The sequence below is a fragment of the Brachyistius frenatus genome, unplaced genomic scaffold, assembly GCF_029030835.1.
Source record: "Brachyistius frenatus isolate BFR_SWC_R1_liver_20210118 unplaced genomic scaffold, ASM2903083v1 Contig_20, whole genome shotgun sequence".
Taxonomy (NCBI): Eukaryota; Metazoa; Chordata; class Actinopteri; family Embiotocidae; genus Brachyistius; species Brachyistius frenatus.
The window spans coordinates 2,411,992-2,429,167 of record NW_027210619.1 but is presented as its reverse complement, the minus strand read 5'-3'; the positions used below and the strand labels follow the sequence as shown (position 1 = coordinate 2,429,167).

Below are 17,176 nucleotides of genomic sequence, written 5' to 3'. Positions count from 1 at the left end.
GTAACCGTGTTCCTTTGATAGCGTCCTCCATTGTGGGTCATTATGGAGGACAACAGTGAGATATACAATCTAACACCACTAGATAGCACTGTTAGCTCAAGCTGATTAATATCACTGCGGTACTCCCCTCAATACATGCGTGTGCACCGCATAGCGAAAAAGGAGTTCTTGTCGCTGATACACAAGAGTTTGCCGGGTTTAGTACTAGTAGACATAAAATGCTTTTATTATTACGGATATAGAGGCAAAAAGTTTGAGCTGACATTCTATGGCATTGAGTAATCACTGTTTTTTGATGTTTTGTTTTTCAGATGCACATCATCAGAGGCAACAGGCAAAGGTTACATGTCATGCAAACTAGATAAATAACTCTGTATGTGTACCTTTGCTATAAAGTTAATCATCCACTGGCAATAATGTAGTGCTCTTAGTTAAAAAAAAAAAAAAGGAAAGAGGAAAAATATACATACAGTATGTAAACAGTCAAAGAAATTGCACTTTCTTGGCTTGTTATTAGAAGCCACACTACTGAAAGAGAGCAGAAGTTTAACACTGGGGGAAAAAAAAACGAAGTCACTGTCACTGATTGTCTGACCAAAAACAAAAGTATGCTCAGCTAAAAAAAAAAAAAAAGACAAATTATGTAATTCTACAAAAAAAAAAAAAAATCATATACAATCATAGTCAGTTGTAAGGAGAAATGTCTGATATATTGGTCAGCTAAATAATTTGTTAAAAATATCTTAGTAAAATGAAAGATTTGATTATTAAGTTTTGTTTATAATTCAGATAGTACTGTCATGTATAATACTAATTTTACACGCTACCGCTGATAGAAGGAAAACAGGTCTCTCTATGTACTGTACATTCACATGAAACTAAACATTACTGCCACTAAGTGGATTAGCCCAATGCTCCTAAAATGAGGACAGTCTACGATCCATCTGTACAGAAATATGACCTCCAATCCTCACATATTCACAACTTAAAAAACAACGGAAGTTCTTACATAGTCCTTATCAGAGGAGATATTGCTTTTAAAGACTGTATGAGTTCGCTTAGGTACATACACAAGACAACATGGCACTTCTACAGAGCATTTGGGGCAAATCAATTCTCGTTTTCGTTCCCTTTTCCTCCCTCCTTTCTCTCCCACCCAAGGACATTCTGATTGTCAATGCTCTGAAGCAAAGAGTGAAACATTCTCAAAGGCAGTCTGAAGTAAACAAAAACACTTTGTACACGTCTACCTCCCCTCCCTCAGAAGCAATACTGAAAATAGTTAACAATAAACATTCCTATCGTGAATATATTTTGTCCATTTCTTTAGCAGACAGTAGTCAGGCTGTCTTCTCTCTTATTTTCTTTTTTCAAAAAAATAACTTCTTTCTTAAAACCTCATTAGAAATTCTCTTGCAGCGATGCCAAAATTCCTATCACTAAGCCCACCCCCTCCCCTGCCTATTCACTGGTACATAGCAGACACTGTCTTGGTAAAGTGAAGAAAAACCCTAACACTGTCTCAACAGCTTTTAACTGGCTCACTTCTCCTCGTGCCATTTCCCAAAGGTGCAATGTGACTTTGAAAGCTTAACAAGTGAATGAGGGTTCGATTTTGACCTACTTAGGGCTCAGGCTCCATTTTTGTTCCCCTCGGGCAGCTTGTGAGCTCCTCGTCTCTTCGAAACTTCAGAGCCAAAACGCTGAGTACCATGTACAGTAAGTCCACTGTCAAATCACCCTCGCAATGTCTGTCTTTCCCAATTTGCTTAAGGTGCTGAAGTAAGAGCAGTCAAAGTGTATGTGTGTGTTTATAGTGGGTCCACTCAGCATACATACAGTCTTTAGTGTGCTTGTTCATCCAGCACTAGTGCAAATTCATTTCAGCTGGTCTGTTTCTTTCTTTCATCCGGGACAGTCATCCCTCGCCACTTGGACAAAAGATGAGTTGCCATGGTTTCATCCTTGGTGTGATGCCCTTCAGAGCGCTAGGTTCAACACACTCATCTGTCAGTGTGTGAGATGTCTTTCTTGCATTTTCAGCTGCTATAATTCTCAAGCTCCCTTTTCCTTTCCTTTGCTCGTTCTGTGTGGCACTGCTGTGGTTAATAGCAGTGTCATGACATCAGTTTGTCCAGTGGTGGGCCTGGTCCCTTCCTCAGAGTGGTCCCACCTACATAAAGAGGAGGTACTATTAACAAAACAATGCATGTACTTCGGTCTCTCTCCTGTTTCTGCAGCTGATGCTCCACTTACCTCTTTCTGTTAGCTTATGAATGCTGCAGGGTCAAAAGTAAATCATTCAGCCGTTTCCTTCTCTTTTCTCTGCTGCAGACCTCTACTTCCCCTCGTTTCTCTTCCTCTCTCTCCTCCTCTTCTCTGTTCTGGGTTTTTGTGGGCTGAAGACAACAAGTATGCTCAACTAATTACAAAAGCAGATTTTTTTTATTCTTGTGGAAATTTGCATTGTTAAAATAAAAGATTCTTTTTCTTAGGTGTGTAGTGTTCGATTTGTTAACTCACACAGGGGCTGGCAGTGCATGAGCTGGAGGTGTCCTGATTTAGTTGGTGAGGGTCACTGCTGATAACCGTCACCTCCACGCCCACTGGGTGATCTGAGGGTCAAAGGTCAAACAGTATTCTGCATGTTAGTGAAAACGGTGCAGGAGGGCATGAAAACAGCACGTTACTTCTTTTACAGATATATCTTTGGTTGCGCAACCGCCCTTATTTCCTCTTGATTTCTATCTGCAATCAGTCAGGGAGTCTTTGATGGAAACTGTGTGGTTTCACTGCTAATGGGGAAAGTTGATGCCTGCTGGGTTCTTGGACACCAGCAGTGGATGACAGAAATGGGGAAACATTTCTGCAAGCTGAAATCTGTGGTTGGAAAACCACTTAGTTTGTGCTGCTTGAGTATGATATGGAGAGACAAGCCAAATATGAGGAGGACAGGCTGTAAGCAGAGGACAGAACACACATACGTGCACACATTAAATAATAGACACAACACAGGACTGGATACAAACAGAAATCTACACACATGTACAGTAAAAATGAAAATATGTTGAGTTCAACCACATACACGTATGCATACACAAACACCTACAGAAACAAAAACTAACACACACACTTGCTTCATGGACCTGACTTGATGTGGCTGTCGTCCCCATTGGCTCCATCACAGGATGGACGTTGCGAGTCGTCCTCCTCTCCGTCTCCGTCTCCGTCTGCGTCTCTCTCTCTCTCCCTCTCGATCCTCATTCGGATCTGTCTGTCTCTCACGAGCTCCCAGTTCCTCACAAGGAACACGTGGTGTTTCACCACAAAGCTCCTGGCCCGGCACACAGGGAGACACATTAACCACCGACGCTGACATCAGTTCAGTAACAGTGCATTAATTAGGTAATCGTGAAAAGTGAGTCACTGTGTTCTTTCCATACCTCTCAGTGCTGGTCAAAGGATCCATGTCGAGGTGAGGGAACAAGTTGGTTATGTCACTAGAGCTCTCCTCCTGTGCAATAAAAAGAAAATGGAAGAGATGCATGTAATTTTTAGAGAACAAGTTATTAAAGCCATATTCGTCAGTGGAATAAAAACAAGCCATAAAACTCACTGCTGTGTGCTGAGGGAATACCGTCCTCTCTTTCAGCCGGCCTGAGGGAATCAGAGAGACAAAAAAAAACCAGTATCATACTGGATCAGAGTATTGATCTGACACATCAGCTAAACCTGACATTACACATCTAATAATGGCGACTCACAGTAACGCCGCTTCCTCTTCAGGGGGACAGCAGGCTGCTGTTGAAGCTGTAACCAAATACCATGCGAATTACATCCTGGTACAATTATAACACTCCAAAAATCAAAAAATGTTCTCAATTTCTGAATCTGTGTTACGATGCACGAGTGTACCTGGTTGTGCTGCCACAGCCACATCACATCATAGGGCAGCTGGAAATGAATTCGCTTTAGCCTCAGGTACTTCCCTGGAGAGGACAAAGGGAGCTTGGATAAACTATCACAGCAAAAACAACATACTAGCAGTGTTTATGCTTTCTTATATACTCACCAACGTGTATGGGAGCAGGTAAAAGGCTATAGTCGTTCTCCCCTGGTGTGTACTCCATACTCTCTCTGCAGTTCTTTTGGGCTTGGGAGGGAGGACTAGGAAAGACACACAATAAATAAATACCAGTAAAAAGGACTGATAACAGATAAATGTTATAATTGTTTGTTTATGGATTCAGTGAACTTACTCTGTAGTTTTGTAATCATCAGAGTAAAGACCTGCCCTCAGGAACTTCTTCCTGGGAGGACCATCAGCTCGCTCATCTCTTTGGATGGTTACTGGTTGGGGCGGAGCCTGGTCCACATCTGATTGGCTAAAACATTCAGGGAGGATGTCACACTCTGGATTATCCTCGGTGACACTAAAAGAAAGCATGAAGAGAGAGATAGAATGATAGAGAGGAAAAAGAGAAAGAGAGAAAAGGCACTGGTTTAGCACACAGTGCTGAAAACAGTGGGTTAATAATACGGTAGTGAGTGGTTGTATTGAATTTTCAAGTCAACCAGCTCCGGTGTTTACCTCTGATGACATGGAGAGTCACCGTGTTTTCTCTTCCGTCCTCTCTTCCTCTTCGCCTGCAACTCCAACTCTGTCACCTGCTGCGCTGTGTCGCCTCCTCCTTGGTCTCTCTCTGGCACTCTTTCTTCTTTCCTCACTCCCACATCTCTGTTGTGGCTGTATCCTGGCAAGAGGTCAGGTGATGACATGGATGGAGTTGCAGAAGAGTGTGTGGGGGAGGATACGGCGGAGGGCAGTGGGTGCTTCCTGGGCCGTCCTGGCCTTCTTTTGTTTTTCACCGCCACACTCTCTGGTGTTGGCACAGTTTTCTGCTGCCTCCGGCTTCTTGAGTCACCTTGTAAACCTGCAGTCATTGAAATAGAAAGAGGGAGGGAGGGGTTGAGGCAGACAGAGGCAGGGGGTGAGGGTGGGGTGTAAGTTGCAGAGAGGAAATGAGACAGATGTGGATCAGTGATTGAGCCAGCAGGAGGTGTGAGGTGAGGCCAGTCTGGTCTGGGCTGAGTCATGCGGATGGGCCACAGATTAGGTGAGTCACAACATTTCCTCTGACCAGTTCACTTCTGGGAAATGCATTAAGAAGTGATTTATGTACACACACACACTGCAAAAAATACAAGAGACAAACAGTGCAGAATGCATACTCTTTTACTGAGCATTGTTTTTCCACATTCAGTTAATGTGGAACACAATCTCAAAAAGCTGAGTAGACAAAGTGAGTAAAAAGTGTGCGTTTGTGTGACCGCGCTAGCGTACCATACTTCAAAACACATGTTAGATGGTGAATGGATGTCAAATGTATTCCACCTCTTTCAAAAACAACATCTTCCCTTCAAAAGCTCTCTTTGCCCCCAGTCTGACCTCCGTACCATCTCTTCATCAATCTCTCCTGAGGTCATCTAGAGATCTAGGGAGAACATGCAAACTCCGGCCTTCCTGTGCGGAGTTTGCATGTTCTCCCTGTGCTTGCGTGGGTTCTCTCCGGGTTCTCCGGCTTCCTCCCATCATCCAAAAACATGCACCTCAGGTCAGGTTACCTGGCGCCGCGCTAGTGGCAGCCTGCTGCAGCAGCTCCCCCCTCAGAGCCCCCTGCTGTAGTGAAGAAATTTCCCCTCGGGGATTAATAAAGTGTATAAAATAAAAAAAATTAAAAAAAATCTATCTTTTTGTTCCATTTTCCACAGCCACTGACAAAACTGACCACTCTTTCCTTATTGGATTTTTCCAAGTCAAATAGGCCCTGTTGGCCAGCAGTAAGAAATAGGCTGAGCTTTAAATAGCCAATCTGGTGGTTAACTAATGACTGTGTTCACTGGGTAGCCCTGGGCTGCAACAGCGTGCGGTTCACTGCAGACCAGGAAGATTTCAAAGATTTTCTGGCAGATTCCCATCAAGATGCTGCCCTCCTGCTATAACACTTTTTAAAAATTCCAACAGAGAGTGCTTGCTGAGTGACTGTGTGCCTGTCTGGCCCATCTCTTGCAAAGCACAGGGAGTCTGAAATTGGCTATAAAAAGAATGGAGTCTGATTTCCTCTTAAACACCCTCCAGGCTTTGATGTTTGTGCTCAACAACACCTGAGAAAAAGCAAGTATGTCACTATATTGGGCAAACTACTTGTGCCTCAGTTTCATCTCCACATTGTGCAAATATACAAATCTGTCATACTGTCTCAGTGAAAAGAGGCTCTTGGCACAAAACCTATTCCCTCAGCTAGCTGTCATTCAGCTGCAATTGTCATATGTCAGTGATAGGCACAGTGGATGCTAGACTCTCCGTTTAATCTAGTTTCTTGTCAGGATTGTATATATTCATATTTTCTGCCAATGAAACAGTAACAGAATACAACTGTGCATAAGCACCAAAGCAATCAATAACAATTTTTGTAGCATTCATCAGCACAAACAGTATCCGGCCAGAGAAATACTATCATGCCAACACAGCCTCATACTGAGTCATCCAGGAGAAGCACAGACTTATCAGCGATCAACTCATTCACACAACAATTGATCAAATCATTCATCCTCACCTGCTTCTCTCCTCTCCGTCCACGCTGGTTCATCTCTCCTCCATGACCTGTCCCCACTTCCTGAATTCCTACAGGTCAATCCACTCCTCAGACCCCTCTCCCCTGTTGCCATGGCAGCAGATGTGAATAGATTGGTGTGAGTTGGTGACGGGGGTGTCCTGTACAGGTGTGACTCTTGAACATCCTCGCCGTCTTCGTCCTCTCCATCCGATGCAGCCAGTCTGCCGGTGTGCTGGTCTCCAGTGAAACCTCGCCAGCTGGGGTTTGAGTTTCCAAATCCTGTACCTCCCAGGCCCCCAAATTTCGTCCAGCTCTGGCCCAAGCCGCCCCAACCTCCCCCAAATGAAGATAGGTGAGAGGAGCCGAGTCCCAGTGAGGTGAGAGATGTGTGTTTGTACCTCTCCGCTGAAGATGACGAGGCAGCAGAGAAGGACTCATTTCCTTTCTCACATAACCAAGGTGATTCCTTAGAGAGCATACTCCTTGTTCCTCTCACTCCTTTCCTTCCTCCTTCTCCTTGCCCCAGAATGAACCCTGACCTTGGCTTTGAACTCGCCAGCCCCTCTCTTTCCATGCCATCCTCCTCCTCATCTTCATGTAACTCCTCTTCGTCATCCATGTCCCGCTCGCAGTGCCTGTGACGATGTTTATGTTTGTGTTTGTGGTCGCTCCTCCCACAGCCACAAGAGAGGCTGGATGTGAACCCTGAGCTGAGATGTGGGCCTCCTCCACTGCCTCCCCCTATGTCTCCCTCGGCCTCTCCTCCTAAAGCTCCCTCCCTCAGCAGCCTACTCCTGCGCCTGTGGAATCTGGCGGGGTTGAGGAGGAAGTGAGCATGGTGGGGCTGATGGGGGCCATATTGGTGATGAGATGGAAGCGGGTAAGAGCTGGGGAGGTGGTGGTAAAGTGTTGTGGCAGGGGGATAGCTGCTGTAAAAGCCCATATTTTCAATGGTCTCCTGGAACTTTGAAAGGCAGCCACATTGCCTGCGGTCTGGCTTCCTGTTACAGTGGCAGGGGTAGAAAGGCTGAGGGGGAAAGGACGGATTGGCAGAGAAAGATGAAGGGTGAGGCGAGTAGAAGCCATTTAGATTGATCCTAAAGATGTTGGAGCGGAGGGAATGAGAGGACGAGTGATGTCGCCTTCCTCCAGCAGCATTTGCACTTCCATCAAAGCCCTGTCCCAGGCCAGTCCTCGCCCAACTTCGCCGTCCGATGTGGACCTCACTGAACTGACTGATCAGATCTTCTAGTTCAGCCAGAAACTCTGGATCCTGCATGTGCAGCTGCTGGTGCCTCTTCTTATGCTTATTCTTCTGTCTCTTCAGTGCATTGTGGCCAAGGCAAGGATAATAGTCCAAATGAGTGCACTTGTTGTGTCCTGGGCAGGGGCAAGGGCACAAGCAAGTACAAGAAGAGGAACAGTCGTAGTCTCTACGTCTGTGCCGGTGTCTGTCTCTGTGCCGCTCCACCGAATTTGAGTTGGTCACAGGGTTTGCGAGTCGGGGCATGTGTGAAAGGGGTGAAGAGACCGGAGAGGGACGGTCCACAAGAGAAGAAGGGTGTCTTTGACCCCCTAGCATCACTCCTGACCCCTGACCCAACCTCAGCATGCCTCGAGCTCCCCTCATCTCCCCTCGCTCAGAGACGCTGTTGTTATCCGTTCCAATCCCGCTGTCACTCGGCAGCGTCTCTTCACTGTGTGACTCACTCCTGGGGGAAGGGGTGGCCTCTTTCAGGTGGCCGGGAGAGCCAGGTGTGTGATGCAGGGGAGGGGTGGGACAAGAGAGCTTACATGATGATTGATGAAAGGGGAAGTGGTGCCTTCCCTGACACGGACAACTCTTTTTCACAAAGGGAGAGAGGGATGAGGAAGAAGGGGGACGGGGGGAGGTGCAGGAGGAAGATGGAGAGGGCAGGGAGAAGGGGTGAGGAAAAAGCAGGGAAGATGAGTGTTCTGTGAGGCTGCCTTCGCTGTAAGGACTCTGGGCCCCACTGGAGTGGGTGAGAGATGGCGAGGGAAAGGGATGAGAGGGAGGAGGCTGGAGTTGGTTGGAAGAGAAGAGAGATGTTTCAGAGGGATTGGTAAACAGAGACGGCTGAGTGGAGCTCTGGGGGATTGAATTAAGGTTAGCTGTTTGGGATTTAGGCTTACGTCCTCGCCTCTTACCCATGTAGATGGTCCCTCTCTTGCTAACATTGATCTGAGGGCCCAGCTTACTCCCGAAGGAGGAAGACAGGGCTGAGAGTGTGTGTACTGTTGTAGCCTCTATCGATTTACACATTCTTAGAGAGGTCTCGCCATCGGCTGCCGCCCCTACCCTTCCCTCCTTTCCAACATAACCAGACAGCATTACTTTGTGAAGTCTCCTCTTCTTTCTTTTCTTCATCTCGTTAATCAGCCTCCTGATCTTTAGTTGCCTGTTCCCCTTTTCAGGAGGATGAAAATCGTTTCTCCCTTCTGTATGATCAGTGTGATGCAGTGCATCTCCACCCCGGACCTCGGGGAGTGGTCGTTTGGGAGGACGGCCCCGCTTCTTCGGGCTGGATTTAGGCTGAGCGGCACACTGCATTGTTGGACTTGGCTCCAGCACAGGGGCTTTCTGAACTCCGTCACACCCCAGAAGAGGCACCTCAGTTGGGATTTCGTTCGGGGAAATTCGAGGGGGAGGTTCATCCAAACTTGAGTTGCGGGATTTAGGGCGACCCCGTTTTCGGACAGTGTTTATGGAGCATCTGGAAGTGGAAGCAGGGGGGCTAGAATCTGATGTGGGGTGATTCTGCTTCGGGGTTGGAGGTTTGGTTGCAGAAGACAGAGGGGAGGAGCTGCTGGTTAAGAAGCTAGAGGGTGCAGGGTGTGACTCATCACTTTGCTCAATAGTGGCTTTGGCAGGAAGGGGAGTCTTGGGATTTTGGGGGAAATTTAGTGAAGGATTACGTAGAGAATCTGAAGGGGCTTCCTGATTTTCCGCCCTCTGAGCCCGGTGTGCCAGCTTGGTCCAGCTGGGCCTTCTGGCTTTACGTTTCTTGAGCGGTCGGCTGTCCTGCTCTTGGGGAGAGGAGGGGGGAGAAATAGGAGCATGGGCAGAAGGCGTGGGCAGAGAGGGCGGAGCAGAAGAAGAGGGGTGGCTTGGAGGCACAGATAAATGTCTTGAGACATCCTGTTCTTTTGATTTACTGGTGTCACCTGTTGTTGTTGCTGGCTCAGCTTGTTTCACTGGCTTGCCACTGTCATCTGTCTTTTCTTTCTCATCTGCTCTGCCTGGATTGACTACTTTACAGGTTTTATCTAATTTACCATTATCTGCTGTTTCACCACATTTTGCATTATTATCCTCTGTTTTTTGTCTATCAGGACTAAGCTTACTCCTCTTTTTCTCAGCCTTTCCTCTCTCGCTCTTTAGCTCATCCCTCCATATATCATCCGTTCTATGTCTTTCATCCTTTTCTTTACCATGTCTTGATTTTCCATCCTTTGCTTTCTCCTTTTTTTTCTTCTTCACTTCCTCCTTTCTGTTCTCACTCTTTGCTTTGTCAGCCTCCAATCTATCACGCTTTGATTTCTTGTCTCTCCGTTTCTCTTTCTTTGCTTTCCTCTCTTTCTCTCTTTTTTTCTCTAGCAGGGGCTGTAGCGAGGGATCCTGAACTTGTGATTGGGCAGAGGAGAGATCCACAGAGGGAGAAGACTGTGGTTTGGGGTTGACTGAGTTATAGGAAGGCGAGTCTGGCCTACTCTTATTGGAAAAGATAAGTTCTTTATGGGTGCTAGTGGAGACTGGAGGTCTTGTCAAGGAGTCCATGGAAGAAACAGAGGAGGAACTGCTGTGTTTTCCGACTTTGTTTTTCGATGAGGAAGAAGTGCCAAGGACGTTGGCAGAGCCTTTCCCATTTGATAGTCCCTTCTGTTTCGCTGTCTGTACCAAACCATTATGTTTCTTGGAGGTGTTTCCGTCATTCCCGCTTTCCAGTGCAGAAACTGTCTGGTTGCAGGGGGTGGAATGAGTAGTTGAATTTGTCTGGCCTGTTGTGGGTGAGCAGGGTTTGGGTCCAGCAGGAACTGGCTGGCCATTGACACTTGGAAGCTTGTCTTTCTTCACTCTCTCTGATGAGCCATTTGAATTCACCTCTGTCTTATTGGCCAGCTTGATGGGAACCTGGGGAATGCAAACACACAATCTCATATCAATGTCCTAGACAGCAACAGCTTTGCCATCCATTAGTTTGCTGTTGATGACAGTGAAAGACAATGGGAAAGAGACAATAACTGAAATGCTTTTGTTATTGTCCGCCCATTAAAAGAGGGAGTGAGAATAAAGTGACTCAATCAGGCAGAGAAACGAGGGCATACTGAGGAGAAGGAGAGAGTGAGGTGATGGAAACAGGAATGGGGATGACACAGAAAGGAGAAATACAAAGGCAGAAACAGAGAGGAAGGGAGTGGGACAGGGACAGAGGGGGAGTGAAAGATAAATGAGAGCAGGTAGAGAAAAGAGGGGATGTAAAAATAGAAGAGGGACAGATATAGAGAGCCAAGCACAGACAGAAAGAGTGCAAGAGAGCTTTGCTATTGGTAGCTATAAATTGCCACTAATACAGATGAGAAGGCTTGACATTTCATACTTGTTCTGTAATTTTGGCACGCTAGAGCTTGAGTGGCGTTTGTGCGGCCAAAGCCATAAGCTTCCCCTTGGTGATTGTCATAAAGACTGATGGACCAATGTCTGTAATAACTCCGAGTGGTTGCCGTGCTGTTGTCCTATTTATAGGTCTGTTTATTCAAATGTGCTGCTTATGTTTCAGTATTGAGACAATAGCTCAATTGACCATATTACAGCTGAGCTCAAAGCCAGGTGCTTTTGCACCATGTGAGCGAATCTATAAGCCTGGTGCTTAACTGTGAAAACCAAAACAGAGTTACAGCACATATGTGCCATTAACAATGTATGAATACCTTCACTCACTGCAACCCTCAGTTTAATTTTTTCCATTTTAAGCTAACTTCACTTCGTGGCAGATGTAATGTCGTAGAGAAGCTTTATGTCTGTAAGGCTAATTGTGCCTGACATTGACTTACCTGTTTGGCAGACTTGGTCCCTTGGCTGGTTATGGCCGGGACCGGGGCAGGGGTGGAAGCTGTAGTAAATGTTGATGATAACGACAGTGGCTGCGATGTGGAAGATGTTGATGATAATGATGATGACGATGATGATGGTGTAAGTGGTGGTGAAGCAGCAGATGCAGTTTGCTTAGATGTGGTCTGGACAGCATCCAAGCCTGAGCGTTGCTCTCTGTTTGCCTCGTCTGGGGAAGAGCTGGTTTTACTCTGCTGGCCTGCTCCTCCTTTTCCATCCCCCCTCAGCAGCGCCCCCCTGGCTTGTCTCTGATAGGTCCTGATGGTGGGCTTGCAGACGTAGCTCTCTAAGATCTTGGGCGGTTTCTTGGTGCGCTTAGCCTGAAGTCCAATCCGGACTCGTACATTCCCCTCAGGGCAGCTCGTCTCTCTGCCAGAGATCTGAAGCTGCTGCTGCCCTACGCCTCCACAGCGCCCCTCGATGAGCAACTCCAGCACTTCCCCCTTGTCTCCTTCTCTCTTTCTTCCTGCTCCTCTTTTCTCCTCCTCCTTTTTCCCCACGTCACCAATCTCCCCCTCACCTCTCCTCTTTTTCTCTCCCACTTGGTCCTGTTCAGCGTCTCCAGGTGCAGAGGGGGAGTCCAGAGTGGAGGTTGTGGTCGGAGGGGTTCCCCCCTTCACTCTCTGGTCCATCAGAGAAGTCAGGGGGGAGTAACAGGATGCTGTGGGGTTCCCAGTATAACACTTTTAAATGACCCTGGTGGGGTCAAAGGTGAAAAGCACCTTTGCAGGTGAAGCTCTGAGCGGTTACAAAAAAAAGATCCTGTAACAGTCCGAGTACTGTCGAGTGTTTTCATCCAGCGAGAGAAGGTCTCTCTCCTGTCCTTTAGGCTTGAACTGAGATGGAGTAAATATGAGGCAGAGAGAAAGACAGAAAGATAGAGAGGCCAGTGATTAGTCATTTCAGTGAGCTCAGATGCTGAGTTGCAGCAACACAGGAATTGAGGGGAAATTCCCCTTCCTGCAGGCAGCTGTAGAGGGGTGCTAAAGCCTACGTCCACAGAGATGATCTCATCATACAGAAAACCTGGGGGCCCAATCAACATCACAGATTCACAGAATGTTGGTATTAACCGGAAGAACAACTTACTCACATTCCCCAAATACAGACTCGGCTTAGTTTCCTTAAACAATCCGTAAATAACAGCAGCTCTGAAAGACAGCAAACACTCCCTAAACCTCTACCATGTCACTTGTGTTCTAATCCTGACTGCCTCTCCGCAAATCAATATATCAATCAATCAGCTCCTGACTAATTCAAACACTTGATCCAGTCTCCTCCCCTCCTCTCCCTGGTGTCTTTGCACCTTCTGTTCTCAGCTACTCCCACAAACACTTCTCCACCCACCCTTCCCGCTGCTGTACTTTCTTTTCTCTCCGAAACTCCCCTTTTCATGTTTGGCAGTAAGCTTTTGCATGCATTCTCTATTAGTCCCATCCACTCTCCCTCCCTCTCGCTCTCCCTCCCTCTCTCTCTCTCTCTCTCTCTGTAGACCACACAGTAAAATGGTCAACTCATACACTGTATCCATGTTAATCAGAACCATATTTCCTCCTCCACGTCGTTCTTTTCCTCCTCTCCAGCCTAAATCCCTCCATTCACAGTCCGACCATTCCCCTCCTCCCCTTTCAGTAGTGGTAACACAAATCCGTAGGAAAGGGTAAAACTTATTTTTGGAAAGGAGCGCAAATTCCTCCTCCTCCCATTGCTTCCTCTAAGTCAAGTAAGCTTTTCATTGACCCCATTGTAAGTGGACTTTTAATGTGACATTACAGCAAAGTAACACACCCTAAAATAACATTCTCCTCACCAGAAAAACTTTCTCTCTCACTCGTATTGCGTCCAGGCGAGAACGTATTGAAGAGAAGCAGCATCTTCTATCATGCTTCCTTCATTATTCTCTTTCTCTCATTAAGGGAGACACTTATCCATTTTCTAATAAAACACACCCGGCCTAGCATTCTTGCCGCTCTCTCTCTCTCTCTCTCTCTCTCTCTCTCTGGAGAGCCTCTTATGAAATAGCTCATCTGTCTCTCAACGCACCGAACTGCCCCCTTAAACTTACAAGAGCATCTCAGATAATGTTTTCATTTAAGAGCTCTGTGGGCTATCTCTCCTGCCTCTGGGTCCCTCCACACCCAAACCCTTTGCCTTGAATCATACCGAGCTCAAATCAACATCTGTTCCAGTAACTCCTGTTATGTAACAGTTTTGGAAAGAATTTCAAGGCCAAACCTCCTTACAATAAATTAAAATGAGCCCAGAGATGGACAGTGGTCCTCTTGAATGTCCACTCTCAGTATGAACTCTGCTCCAGTAGCCTGACTTGTATGAGGAGGATTCAGGTATCAGAGGAAGATATGGGGAACTGTCTTGTTGTGCAAGGTGACTATAAGAGGAGAGTGAGAGTGGCAGGTTTTCAAACGTAAAAGGGCAAGCCCATTCAACATCAGTCAAAGTGCATACTAATAGCTTTTTATACTCTCCAGAGCTATACCTCTCAAACATAACTCAAAATTATTCCAACATTAGACCAGCAGCTATTTCCAGTGACAGGATGATGGGTGGACTTGACACTGTAGTCAGTGTGGTTCCTCGGGAGCGCTGAAGCAACGATTAAATCATGATAATGGCCCACCATATTTCCAGCCATCATCACCATGCCATGACAGTGTTATCATCAATAACTACAACACCATTATCCTCTGCCTGACAACAGCATGAGCACAGCTGGAAATTGGGCACCCGTGATGGCATCTCAGATTATTGAGCCATGAAGCCTCACAGTCAGGGCAGCCATATACAGGGAACTTTCTCACGTGAGTCTCCCTCCTCCTCCTCCTCCTCTTCACTCTCTTTGGCTCTCTCGCACACACACTTTTTTTTCCCCTCTACCTAGTGTATTAGAAGTGTGTTGGTCGTACATTTTGTACCCAGGTCGCAGCTACGTAGGTTGACTGATGTTGCTACTGTAGATACAGTATGGGCAGTGGCGGTATTACCGCACTGGAGCAACCTATCACTGGTTTACTGAGGACGTCAACAGGAGCTTCCTTCTCCATAATGACTTTGCGCACCTCGGAAAATCACTATCCCCCTGAAGCTGTCGCACTTACAAATGATACACACATACACGTGTTGTTGTTGTCGTCACTGCTATCTCCATAATAAAATATATCGCACATTTAAGCGCCCTAAAACATACACGGTTGCAAATTGAAACTCAACATGGAAGTGGGAGGCTACGATGTCGCATCAAAATGTGCTCGCTTGGTGGTGTTTGTTATGTGGATTAGTCCCGATCCACCTTTTTCTCTTCTATCTGTCCTCTGCCAGTCCTCTTCTGCTAGTGTCAGCAACATTGAAATAAGAAATATCACCATGCAAGGGGAACAGAGGGGAAACACACTCAGCAACAAGGGATAAAATTAGCGCAAAGCGGATACATAAAATTTCCCCTAACCTTCTGTGCTTTGAGCTCGCTGATGATGACAGGCCTGCACACATTAATACAGACTGCCATGACAATCTGTAATAAGGCTACGTAGGCTACTTACCCGAGAGCGCGTCCCAGAGCCAACTGCGTTTAGGCAGGAGGTTAAGGTGTTGCTGTCCTGCTCTTCGCACCAACAGAAATCCACAGCTTTTGGTGCATTAGATGTTGCTTTGATTACATAACTAAGGCCGGCGGAGGTTAAAACACCTCCTAAAACCGAGTTTCAGTCCCGTCAGAGCGCAGAGCCTACTGTGCAACAACATTGGCGCGGGTGTTTTCATAATCATACATTCGACAATCTCCGTCGGCGCGCCTCCGCAGCTAGGTGGCGGACTGGTTACACTGGATCTTATTTTGCCCACTTCTCTCGGGGAAAGTTACATCGCTCCCGCCAGTTATAATGGCTCAGATTGTTCTCTCGTATGCACACGGGCTGCTGGGACGACGGGCTGCAGCTGTGTGAGTGCTGCGTTACAGGCTGACACCGCGCAGAGGGGTCGGTGGATTTGCGGGAATGCAATTGCGTGGCCATTTTCGTGTGGCCAGAGGAGGAGATAAAACGGCGAACACAGCACAGGATCTCATTGCGGTTCATAATAGGCGATTGGGGAGGGCTATTTAGACGCTTAATAAAATGGCGACGACTTGGCTAAAGTAGACTGCTGGCAGGATTTTGGGGAGCAGCTCAAAAGTTGCGTCGCGTAATGTAATACAGGATTCAGTTTACAGTAGTGGGTCAGGCGAACAGTGCTGTTAGCACTTATTGAAAAGTTAATATGGGAGAGCTGTTTATCGTGGATCAGTTAACAGAGCATATCGATCCAAAACTATAACGCCCCCCTACACACACACACACACACACACACAGACACAGACACATGTACACGAACACACGCAGTATCTGTACAACATCAAAACAATACACATTTTAACCATATTTTAGTACGAACATAGAACAATAACTAATGATGAAATAATAATAATATGTAGAAATAAGTAGTAATACACAACCTATTTTATAATTGTTTATTTTGTTGATGTTTATTCATATCAATGGAAGCAGTAAACAATAATTATTTTTGTTGTTAGATTCATACTGGACATTCTCTGGACATTGTAACCCCTTAACTACCCATTAAATGCACACTAAACACCATAAATGACAACATATTTCACTTACAGACCCAGTAAACAACCTGTGTGTGTGTGTGTGTGTGTGTGTGTGTGTGTGTGTGTGTGTGTGTGTGTGTGTGTGTGTGTGTGTGTGTGTGCGTGCGTGTGTGTGTGTGTTAGTGGTTATTGGTAGTTAGCAAAGAACACAATATTTGTTTTAAATATGCACCATATAAGATTAATATCACCAATAAATAAATATAGTTTTTACAACTAGACTTAAGGCTCCAACTCGACCGACCCTCAGGATGAGGTGATAATGCAGGGCTTGTCATAAGACCCATAGCATTTAAGTTGTTGTGTTGTAGTGGTGCCTATTGTAAAATTTTGATAACCAGTTAGGGAGTAAGAAAAGAAAAGCAAGTATTTAACTTATGACAAACCTATTGAACCTAGGTGCAGGGTTCTGGGTATCTCGGCCTCCAGAAATTGTCACTGTGCCCTTAGGGCTCATCCCCAAAACTCTTACTATCCATTGTCAAGTAACCGTTCCTTTGAAGTACGGTGCACACCGAGACACAGAAACCAACCAGAACTGCAAAATAGCCTAATAGTAACAGTAGGCCTACTGAAGCCAAGTTTTCTGTGTGTAAATCACTTTGAGACATACTGGTCAAACACAGTTAGTTTTTTTTAATATGCATAATGAGAGAACTATAGGCTGCATACATTTTTAGGATCAATGCACTCATGACACAGCAAAAAAACATAAAATCATGTGAATGAGAGGCTTTACCAAAAAGTCAAAGTTTTTGTAAT

General features: G+C 46.1%; 1 protein-coding gene across 5 annotated transcripts; it reads right to left on the bottom strand.

Moving 5' to 3' along the window:
• Positions 1-197: 197 nt before the first annotated feature.
• LOC138619435 (histone-lysine N-methyltransferase ASH1L-like) lies at positions 198-15,815 on the bottom strand. Of its 5 annotated transcripts, XM_069695901.1 has the most exons (14): positions 15,306-15,812; positions 11,691-12,584; positions 6,618-10,770; positions 4,592-4,934; positions 4,260-4,433; positions 4,073-4,167; positions 3,916-3,989; positions 3,765-3,810; positions 3,617-3,657; positions 3,444-3,514; positions 3,147-3,334; positions 2,524-2,615; positions 2,257-2,399; positions 198-2,173 (listed from the first exon to the last, which is right to left on the bottom strand). In XM_069695901.1, the coding sequence occupies exons 2-13, from the start codon at positions 12,378-12,380 to the stop codon at positions 2,271-2,273; spliced, it is 6,096 nt and encodes a 2,031-aa protein (XP_069552002.1). In that variant the 5' UTR covers positions 12,381-12,584; positions 15,306-15,812; the 3' UTR covers positions 198-2,173; positions 2,257-2,270. The 5 variants fall into 5 exon arrangements, 4 of the variants coding, with proteins under 4 accessions (XP_069552002.1, XP_069552003.1, XP_069552005.1 ...); XR_011310815.1 differs by lacking the exon at positions 198-2,173 and having other exon boundaries at positions 2,313-2,399; positions 3,152-3,334; positions 15,306-15,813; XM_069695902.1 differs by lacking the exons at positions 198-2,173; positions 2,257-2,399 and having other exon boundaries at positions 2,525-2,615; positions 3,134-3,334; positions 15,306-15,813.
• Between the last annotated feature and the right edge of the window lie 1,361 nt (positions 15,816-17,176).